The sequence below is a fragment of the Molossus molossus genome, unplaced genomic scaffold, assembly GCF_014108415.1.
Source record: "Molossus molossus isolate mMolMol1 unplaced genomic scaffold, mMolMol1.p scaffold_m16_p_8, whole genome shotgun sequence".
Taxonomy (NCBI): Eukaryota; Metazoa; Chordata; class Mammalia; order Chiroptera; family Molossidae; genus Molossus; species Molossus molossus.
The window spans coordinates 85,246,009-85,257,099 of record NW_023425402.1 but is presented as its reverse complement, the minus strand read 5'-3'; the positions used below and the strand labels follow the sequence as shown (position 1 = coordinate 85,257,099).

The window sequence follows — 11,091 nt, the reverse complement described above, 5'->3', positions numbered from 1 at the left end:
CCCTGGTTTTGTAGACACTCAGTTCTCAGGTTGTAGCTCTTAGGTTGCTGCAATTGATGCTCTGCCCTGTCTGCCCTGTGGGCCCTGTGGTTGCTGATAGTTCATACTTTCAATGCTTCAGTTCTTTTAAGGCTTCCCAGACGTTTATTTCTTGCCTTTCCCCAAGGTTTCAACATCAGTCTTTCCTGACGTTGGCCTGTGGTCATTGGCTAAAGCTGTGGACCCAAAGCCCTCTCTTCTTGGGATGAGTCCCTTCCTAGGTAGCCCCTCGATCTCCCTGCTAAGCAACCACTTGATGGTTGCCTTCCAGACTCAGTCAGATATGCCTGAACCTTCGGGAGAACACAGTTTTGATGCATACTGGTAACTATAGAAAAGTTATGGGGAAAGAAATGAAAAGAGAAGGCAGGAGCAAGAAAAAGCAGGCTGACATATGTCTTGAAGAGAGAGAATAAGAAGCATAGGCGGCTTGTGTGGAGCCTCTGAATCCAGAGTAAATAATACATATTTGTAGTATTCTTCTTACCCAAATTTTTGGTTTATTCTCTCATATTATTTTTCTATTTTGTATTGCTCGTATTTTTGTAAGCCACTTTAGAACTACTTTTTAAAACATGGCCGAGTATAAATAAATGAATAAATAAAGGTAATTTGCAGTTGCCATGTTGAGTAATTAGCCTTGTGAAGACTGAAGTGATGAGGTCAAAAGTAGAGGCAAAACACTTTTTGATAAACATGGCTATGGCCAGAACTTGAAATAGCAGGAAAAAAAGGATTGCAAATGAAAATCTAATTGCAAATGAAAATCTAATTGCGAATGGTGCTTTAATCCTAACTAACCTACTCTGCTGATGGCAAAGCAGTTAGGCAGAATTGTCCCCTCAAAACCAAACCCAGGAGGAAGGCAAGTATCAGGATGCTGAGTCCCGAGGTCAAGAACAAGACTTCCCCAGACTTGGGGCCCCCGCAGAGCGAAAGGGTGACAGAAATGCGCTGGAGGTGAGCTGTGTCCCACCACCGGGTAGGGTCACCGCTGGGTACAATGGCTCTGGCAAATCAACAACAATGGATAGAAGGTCGTTGAACAGTTACCCTGGAAAGGACTTGCTCTCACTTTTCCTACACCAAACCCACACTCAACTCCTCCTCTCCTTGGCCAGGATAAACTTGCCCTCTCCTCAAGTCTTCTCTCCGCAGGGATCCCGCGGCCCCACTGGCCCAGCAAGTGCCCACGCCCTCCCCCACGAGCGCTCTCCCTCCTCCTTCCCCTCTGCCTCCTTACTCTCCTTCCAGGACGCCCTGCGCTTCCCTTCCCACTAATCCAGACCGCAGGGACCCACTTGGGGGTGCAGGACGGCAGGTGACTGGGTGGCCAGGGCGGGACCGAGGGAGAGTCGGCAGAGCTAGGCCGACGGCTGGGGCGGGAGAGCGGGTCCTGCCCCTCCCTGCGGGCGGAGAGCGGCGTGTGGAGGGGCGGTCCCAGCTCCCAGCTCCCAGCTCCCAGGCTCGGCTCCCAGGCTCCGGCTCCCGCCGCCACCCCTGTGCCTCCTCCTGGCCCCTCCAGTCGGCAGGAGCCCAGGTGCCTGCGGGTCAGGAGGCGCCGAGGATGTGCCGCTGGTTGCTGCTGCTGCTGTGGGCGCTGCTCGCCGGCTCGGCGGCGGGGGGCTCGGGCCAGACCTACCCACACCGCACCCTCCTCGACGCGGAGGGCAAGTACTGGCTGAGCTGGGGTCGGCGGGACGACCGGCTCGCCTTTCGCCTCGAGGTGCGCACCGCCGGCTACGTGGGCTTAGGCTTCTCGCCCACTGGGGGCATGGCTGCAGCCGACATCGTCGTGGGCGGGGTGGCCCAGGGCCGACCCTACCTCCAGGTAAGCGCATCCCCTCGGGGAGCCCGCTCCGGCCGCTGAGTCCAGTCCCGTCCTGACCCGGAGCAGGCGCGGGTGCAGGGCCACCCTGGCCGCCGCTGGCTCTCTGGCCAGACTGGAGCCGTCGCTCCGCGCAGCCCCCGGCACACGCTCCTGGTTGCGATCCGCTCCTGCACCCCTGGAGCCCGAGGAGCCGGTGGAGCTCGCCTCCCGCTCCCGCCTCCGTGGCCCCACTCCGAGTTTTCGCCCCGGGAAACTGAGCACGGGCGACTGCAGGCCGTTTTCCGCCCCACCTAACAGACCTCGTACACACCTGCTGCGCATCCCCCTCCGGTCCTGGTGGGAAAGGAGAGGGACCCCAGCTTTGGGGACCTAACGACTGCCCTCAGGGTTGGAGGGGCCAGAGAGTTTTAGGCACTTTGCTGACTTGGTGCCTAGGGTCGGGGTCTCTGACAGAGCTTCCCAAATCAAGGCTACTTGGGAACCACCGGTCTCGGGTGTCAGCTACTTCAGACAGATGAAAGTCTCCAAGAATCATTTAAGATATATACTATTCTGAGAGTCACTTAAGAAACCACATTTAAAGATCTGCAAAACCTAGAGCCCCAGGCAAAATCCCCTACTGAATGGCAAAACTGTTCACTTAATTTAATAGCTAACAAAGCTCGTTTGACAGCTGGCGATTTGTTTAGAAAGAGCCCAAGTAGAGATGTTGTCTACTCATAGACGTCTTTATGGATAGGAGAAAAGGATCCTGAGATGACCAGAGTGATTAGGTAAAGTTCTCTGGACATCTTTGTTTATTTGATCGTGACCAACATTTACACACTTTTCCGCGATGGCATAACAATGTCCTGAATACACACCCGTTGTTACTTATCAAAATTCATCCATAAATACTGCCCTTTGAAACTAAAAGTCCCTTGATTCTGATGAAAACTCCTGTTGGGTTTGGCGTTGTGTTAGTCATTGATGCTGTTAAGTCAATGTACCCCATAGATTCCAAAATGCACTTCTCAGTAATTTTATTCTTGGCTTTTAAGTTTGATTTCTACAATGTTCTGATTGACATGCCATAAATGTGAACACTAATTCTGGCACTGGTTACTCACGTTGGCCAGAAATAAAGAAAATGGCAGCAATTAAAACTTCAAAACCACTCTCTTCTCTAATTTTTTCCCCATAAATGAATTCTTCCCTCCCAAACTAAGTATTCTACAACTCCAATAAAATAAAGTTTTATGAGGATTATATATACTCTGTTGAAGTCATTGGTGTATAAATTTTTCTCTGCTACAGCATCTCAAACATTAAATTTGTAAACCACGAATTTGATCCCAAACACAGGTCTCACTAGATAAATAATTTAACTCTCTTGTGATATGAAGTAGACCATACCTTATATAAATATCTATTTGAGCCAAATCTTTTTGTTGTTTTGGTTTTTTTTGCTTGTTCCTTGGGGAAGGGGGCAATATGCCCCTTAACTCTCCTTGCATGTTTTGTTGAAGGGGACCTGGGAAATCTTACCAAAATAATATCATAAAACAGGGTATACTATCAAAGATAACTTGACATTGTTTTCCCCAAAAGAGTAGCATTTCTAGAAAACCCACTCAATATGATATTAAATGAAAAGCCAAGAGTAGAATCCTGTTTCAACATGCCATAGACATACTCTTTGATAAACTAAAAAGTGTTTTCACACTGCTGGTGGTTCTTTATAAAGATTGCATAAGAATTAATTAAGTGCTATTAGGTTGATTTTGAACCACAGAACTTAAAAAAAAGTAATTAGTAAATACATATCGCTATAAGATAAACCTTAAACTAAACACTTTCCCAATTTATTTAATGAGCAAGAAATAGGATTTTCCTCTCCATTTTCATTCCTAAGGAAAAATCTTTATTTTCATGTATAAAGATAATCATATTCTTAGTTGCCTGACATTCTCTACTATTTCATTTCCTTAAACATCCTAATCACTTTAGGACATTAGGTTACAATAAAATTATGCTAGTCAATTAAGTTCAAAGACAATTTATTAAAAACCTCTAATAAAACTAAAGCCACTAAAGACTAAAATACAAAGAATGTATCAGTTCCAGCTTGTTCATCCGACCTGGGTGATTCCATTTTCCAACAGTTGACATTCAATCTTCTCCCTAGAAACTATTTGAGAGTCTTCATGCAATGGTGTGATAAGGGTATTCTATGCAAATATACGCAAAGGTAAATACTGTTCCCAATCATAGTACATGCGATTCCAGTAGTAGACTTTGAATTTTGTGTAATTTTACTTCCAGGGAGAACAAACTTTGTATGAAACAATGAAGCAAAAGCATTGGCTTCTGGGGCATCTTTGCATGTGCAGCAGCTACCGATAGTTGGAGATGGCATCAGGCTGTGTGATAACCTAAGCTGACATCCCAGTCACTTCTCCTTATGGCTTATTATTTAATTTCATCCTTTAAAAAAGTTTTAAGAAATGATTTTAGAGAGAGAGGAAGGGAGAGGAGAAGAGAAATATCAACGTAAGAGAAAAACATCAATCAGTTGCCTCCCCTACACATCCTGACCAGGGATTGAACCCGAAACTGGGATATGTGCCTGTCCAGGAATCGAACTGGCAACCTTTGGTGCATGGAATGATACTCAACCAACTGAGCCACACCAGCCAAGGCCATCCTTTCTTAATTAAGTTTTACAGATCTGACTTTCAGATTTTTTTTTATTGTTCTTTTATTATTCTGAATTTTATTTTTCTGATTATTTTAAACTCTTCTTTTCAATGGGATGTTAACTGCTGGATAACTATATAGGACCAAGTCTCAACCAGCCAGGTGGATAATTGTTGGCTAAATAGATGTCACAAACTCACATGCCTATAGAGGTCAGACAGCAAATCTAAAAGAGTGATAGGTTTTGAACGGAACAAGCAGAATATAATGCAACAGAGGGTAGAAGAGATGGAGGAAACCAGAGTTTTTGCAAGTGAATTACTTTTATGTGTGAATGCAGATAAAGTTTTGCCAGATCGTCTAGGTTTTTTTGTTTGTTTTTTGAGACAAGACAGAAATTTAATTGTGTGTGTGTGCAATAAAAACTTTTGACTGTTAAATACTGGCCACAATTCAAATTTGTACAAAGCACCTTGTAGTGCTCACATACGCACAGGGTTTCAGTTCAGTTAGATCTCGTGGACAACTTAATCTGGGACCAACAGGAAAAAAGCTAATGTTAATGAAGAATCAGCCCCAATCAAAAGAACCTATGAAAGGCAGAGAGATGGGTTCCATTTCTTTTCAGGCCAGGTTTATTCTGTTCCAGGAACATTCTGTCCAATGTCAGAGGGGATCTTGCCTATTGTTTGGATTGTTTATTGTTGTGTAGCAAACCACCTCAAAATATAGTGTCTTCATCCAAGGATAAGCATTTACTTTGCTCACAAATCTACAGTTTGAACAGGGCTTAGTGGGGACATCTTTTCTGCTCCACCTGGTATCAACTCCAAGTGAGTGGTTGGAGTCATCTGAAAGCTTGGTTCACTTGCTTGCTTGACTGGTGGTTGATGTTGGCTGTTGTGTGGGGCCTTAGGTGATACTGTGGTGGGAATGTGTCCTCTGCATGTGGCTTCTGGGCTTCTTCACAGCAGAGTGGATGGATCTCAAGAGTGAATATCCAGAGAGGCCCCTGTGGAAACTGTACAGCCTTTCCAACTTAGCCTTTGAGTCATGTAGTATCTCTCCTGCTGTGGTCTTAGTCCCATCCGAGTCAAGAGGAAACACAGACTCCACCTCAACATCATATTGTAAGGAGGTCACATGGGAATGAAATATATTAGCGTGGCCATCTTTGGAGAAAAACATTGTACCATACCCATCTTACAGACTTGCCACCGTCTCATGAACTTTTGATTACCTGTCTACATGCATCCACTCTCTCTTGACACTGACGAGATCTGGAGACAGTGTTTATTTATTCATCTTTCCTTTTCCTTTCTCTCTCACACACACTTACACACACACACACTAATCCACTACTATAAGAAGTTAGTGAATGGTTGATAATTTTTCAATTGTTGTCCTGTTCCATGCTCCCTCCACTCCTTCTCCCTCCTCCTCACTTCCCACAATGAGTTCTGAACTTCCACAACCCGCATTGTTCAATGGTTGCCAATCACCCAACGTGACTACCTCCAGAGGGCAGTGTGACATTTGCTTGTAGGTCAGTGGAGTCAAAACCCAGATTTAGTAAGTCCCTTGAAGGGCAACAGAGTTATTATATCCAGTGAGGAAGCATTGGGAGAATTTGCCCTGCCCACTTTGTAACCCTCTGGCCCTGTCTGGAGATGTTTCCTGAAATGGGGTAGAACCAGGTACTATCAAAATGGGAAAGAAAAGAGAGAGAGAAATGTGGTTGCGAAGTGAAACCTGTCTCAGTGTGCTCTACCAGAGAAATTGTCCTGGTGTTGTGGCGTGACAGAGTCAAAGAAAGACCACTAAACAATTGAAGTCCAAGTAAGAGCTGTTTATTAGCCGGCTGGTGTCTGATTCCAAACACCCCTGTGACAGAGTCTTCAGAGATCAGCCCCGATCTTCTTTCGTACACCTTTTAAAACTTAAAACCACATTCTGGTACGCATTGGGCATAGCAAGCAAGCACGTACAGAAGTGAAAATATGCAGTTAGGCAGTTGACTAACCTGGGAACCTGACATTTCTTGGTCCAGTGCCTGGAGACCTGACATTTCTTGGTCCAGTGTCTGAGAACCTGACATTTCTTGGACAGGGGGTATTCCAATTTACTAAGGTTATTTTGATCTCTATCCTGTTAATTAAATTCCTTACAAAACAGGTTTGGCTAGAGGGCATACAGTGATTTTACCAATCATCAATATGTCAGCACATTTCCCACTGGTTTTTTTGGAGGAATCAATCATTGTTTCCTCATCATTTTCAGTACAGATATGCTGATAATGGGTCCACAAGACCATAAGTTTCACAGTCTGGAATCTTTTCTAACATATGCAGAGAAGCAATTTATGATGCAAGGTCCAAAAAACAATCCCAGGACGATTAGTATTAGGGGACCTGCAGCAGCAGATAAGAGAGTAGTTAGCCATGGGGACCAGTTATTTAATCCCTCAAGCCAGTTGTCACCGTTTTTTGTTATTTCTCTCTCTCTCTCAGTCTTTGTCTCACCTTAGATAGGCTGTCTTTGATGATGCCAGAATGATCGGCATAGAAACAGCAGGTTCCCCCCAGGGCCAGGCACAATCCCCCTTGTTTTAGAAAGAGTAGGTCAAGTCCTCTCTGGTTCTGGAGGACTACCTCTGCCAAGGAGTTTAATGAATTTTCTAAATGGAAGAATGACTTCTCTAGGTCTTGTAGCTCTTGATCTATTCCGTGACTTAGAGTTTTGAAGTTTTTGTCTCCAGTTATAAGAGCAGCAGTTCCTACCACAGTGGAACCTGCCAACCCTGTGCCTACTAGGCGGGGCACAGGATAGGGGCTCTTTTGGTCCACTGCATCTGTAATCCAAAATGTTCCCGTCCCCCTTCTCCAGAGTAGAAATAAACCTGTGGAATAACACGGGTTAGTATACAGAGGCCAACTTTAGTCATAGCGCGAGGGTTGAGGCAGGGGGTGAGACCAGTAGTACAAGCCAATCAAGTCCCTTCAGGGGCTGCTAGGAGAAAGGAGCCCTCGTCGGAGTCGGAGTTCTCGGGTTCTTTAATAGATTATTATATATTCTATTAAAGGATTATTCTATTATATATTTATATAATAGAATATTATTTATATATTCTATTAAAGGAATTATAATAGATTATTCCTAGACAAGAGTCTCAATATGTTGAGTTATGCACCCAGTAGCCCTTGGATATGAGACAAAGTCCCCGTCCTTGTAAGTCTCCCAAAGTTAATTTTGGTTCCTGTCCCCAGCGACACATACTCATGTCCCGTGTGATATTTTTTATGAAAATATTTCTGATTTGATTCATAGAGGAACCTATGGATCATTTGTCCCAATCCCCACATAGTATGGAGGGGATGGATTTAGACAGAACCAGCAGTCTGAGGTGGCACTGGGGTTAGTCTGGTTTATAAATCTGTAGACTGCTTCAAGAGTGTCTAGGAGAGGCCTCTTGGGAGGTATCGGCTGAGTACTGTGGGACTCTGCAGTAGTATAGTAGAGTGTCTCTGAGGTTGAGGGTAGGAGATTAGGCCGAGGAGCATCAGGTCCCTTCTCCAAAATAGGGTTAAGAACCAAATAAGGACCTATTGGCTTGGTAACCTGCTTGATGGGAGTATTTTGAATAGTAAAAGTAGGGCTGGAATCTCTACCTGTTACATACAGGCACAGACCCAAGTCTTTCCTGTCAGCCAAATGAGGTGGTTCCAAGTGTTTACAGTTATTATGACAGGGTTGCAAGTCCCTGGTATTGTACATCTTTCTGGTGGGGGCTGGATTTGACATAGGAACTGAATATCTGAGTCCCGGGAGGTCCAGGGGGCCAAGGTTTCACAAGCCGAAGAAGCGCAGTGATATTCATCTGGCCCCTGGCAGTCTGGGTTCCCCCCGCAGGGCAAATATAGTGCTGAGAGTGCCATATCCCTTGAAGGAATGGTACCACAACCTTAGGCTGGAACCCCTACATGTCCCCCATGTCTAATATTCCATTTTAGTCCAAAGAGGTTACACATATCAAATTGAAATCAGGGAGCCCCATAAGTGGGGTAGGTAATGATGTTTTGTTCATCAGTGATTCAAATGAGGGTCCAAATATGTTGGGTTGGCTGATGAGGATTTCCTTGAATTACAGTGGTCCCAATCAGGATAATCAGAATTGAGAGAGTTTTACCTTTAAGGGATCCCCGTAGGATGGATGGTCCATTTTTCTGGTATCTGGTCAGGGTGTGCCTTCTTTACCTGAGTATGGTGAATCCAAAATTGGCAGCCTGCCACCTTAAGGGTCATTAGGGTGGCAAGGATCACTGGCAATGGTCTAGTCCATCTGGGTTCGAGAGAAGCAGGTTGAATTTTCTTGACCCAGACCCAATCTCCTGGTTGGATGTTGTGGGGGTCTGAATTATCTGGAAGAGAAGTCTTAGGAAGAGAATCCTTTATTATCTGATGATTTCTCTGTTGAATAAATTGCAGAGCCTGTAAGGACTTAAGAAGAGAATGATTATTTAACTCAGCTAATGTCTCCTCCCCTGTCTTGGGGAGGAGAGGTGGAGGTCTCCCATACATTATTTCATAGGGAGACAGACCCTGAATATAAGGAGAACATCTAGTTCTTAGCAAGGCAAAGGGAAGGAGACTCACCCAATCTTCGCCTGTCTCTAGTTTTAGTTTAGTGAGGGTTTCTTTTAGTGTTTGGTTCATCCTTTCTACCTGTCCTGAGCTCTGAGGTCTATATATACAGTGGAGTTTCCAAGTTATGTTTAAGATTTTAGCTACTGTTTGGGTAATTTGGGCGATAAATGCCTGGCCATTGTCAGACCCCATTGCTAAGGGAAAGCCGAATCGGGGAACTATTTCCAAAACTAATTTTGTAGCAACTGTCTGAGCTGTCTCTGATTTGGTGGGGAAAGCTTCAGTCCATCCTGAAAGGTGTCTATGAAAACTAGAAGGTACTTGAATCCAAATTTTCCCAGGATCACCTTGGTGAAGTCAACTTCCCATTGTTCCCCAGGCCCTTGTCCTCTGGTCCATGTCCCGGGTGTCAGTTTTTCCTTCTGGGCTTGGTTCACTTGTGCACAGACAGGGCATTGGGCTGTAATCCATTTGGCATAGCGGTGGAGCTTAGGTATATAATAGTCCCTCCTGAGAAGTTCAATTAGTTTAGTTCCCCCTAAGTGGGTACTCTGATGTGTCTTGTGGATGAGGTCCCAATCCCAGAGCCTCCGGCAGCAATATTATGTGGTCAGGGAGTATATACCACCTGGTGGTGTCCAGTGTCCCGCCTAAAACATTATTTAATTCTATTTCATCTTCAGAGTAGTTGGGGGCATTTGAGAGGTGCCTCGAGGGTAATACAGGTAAAATCTGAAGAGGCCCCACTGGTTTTAAGGTCACTTCTCCGGCAGTCTGGTCTGCAAATGCGTTACCTCAGGCTACGTGATTATCCGTAGTCTGATGCCCCTTACGATGTATATAGCTACTCTCTGCAGTAGGCAGATAGCCTCTAATAGGGCTAAGATCTCAAGTTTGTTTTTTAGTGTCCTTTCCCCCTGATGTCAAAAGGCCCCTCTCCTGGTAGAGTGCCCCGTGGTCATGGGCAGTGGCGAAGGCATACCTGCTATCAGCGTAGGCATTGATAGCTATGTTCTTCCCCCACCGTAAAGCTTGGGTGAGGGCTATTAGTTCAGCTCTCTGGGCAGAGGTGCCATGGCCTAAGGCCTGGGCGCAAAGTACCTTATTATGGGTGACTACTGCAGCTCCGCCGTACCATGTTCCATCTGCCATGAAGCTACTCCCGTCAGTGTATAGTTCAGCATTCGGATCAGGCCATGGTGTGTCCCTTAGATCAGCTCTGAGATTGGCCAAAGAGCTGAGGACCTCCAGGCGGTCATGGGTGGGTTCCTCTGGGTCATCGTCAGGGAGTAGCGTAGCAGGATTTAAGGCAGCAGTTTTCAGGAACTGAATCCTTGAGGGTCCAAGAGCAGTACCTGGTATTGGGCAATCCTGGCAACGCTCTGGTGGGCTCCAAAGGAGAGCCTCTACTGCATGAGGGGCTACAATTTGCAAGTCCTGCCCCAAGGTTAGCTTTGATGCTTCTTTAGTTAGGGTAGCTGTAGCCGCCACCACCCTCAAGGAATTTGGCAATCCTGCCACCACGGGGTCTAGTCATTTAGAGAGGTAGGCGACAGGGCATTTCCAAGGGCCCAAGGCCTGGGTAAGAACTCCCTTGGCAATGCCTCGGCCCTCAGAGACATATAGCTGGAAGGGCTTGGAGACATCAGGCAGAGTGAGCGCAGGCGCACTGATGAAGGCTTGCTTCAGGTTTTTAAAAGCCCTCTGCTCTATTTCTGTCCAATTTAGGCCATCTTCCTTTCTCCCCGTGCTGGTATAAAGGGGCTTAGCAATCTCAGCAAACGTAGGGATCCAAAGCTGGTAATACCACATGGCCCCGAGAAATTTATGGACCTGCTTTTTGCTTTGGGGCCGGGGATCTTTAAAATAGCTTCTATCTGGCTTGTAGAGAGGGATCA

General features: G+C 45.7%; 1 protein-coding gene across 1 annotated transcript in view; it reads left to right on the top strand.

Annotated features, from left to right (window-relative positions):
• The first annotated feature begins 1,551 nt into the window (after positions 1 to 1,551).
• MOXD1 (monooxygenase DBH like 1) overlaps positions 1,552 to 11,091 on the top strand; it is a 91,220-nt gene continuing 81,680 nt past the window's right edge. Inside the window, exon 1 of the mRNA XM_036248802.1 lies at positions 1,552 to 1,870. Within this exon, the coding sequence (XP_036104695.1) occupies positions 1,607 to 1,870 (264 nt within the window). The 5' untranslated portion in view covers positions 1,552 to 1,606. The remainder of the gene's footprint in view (positions 1,871 to 11,091) is intronic.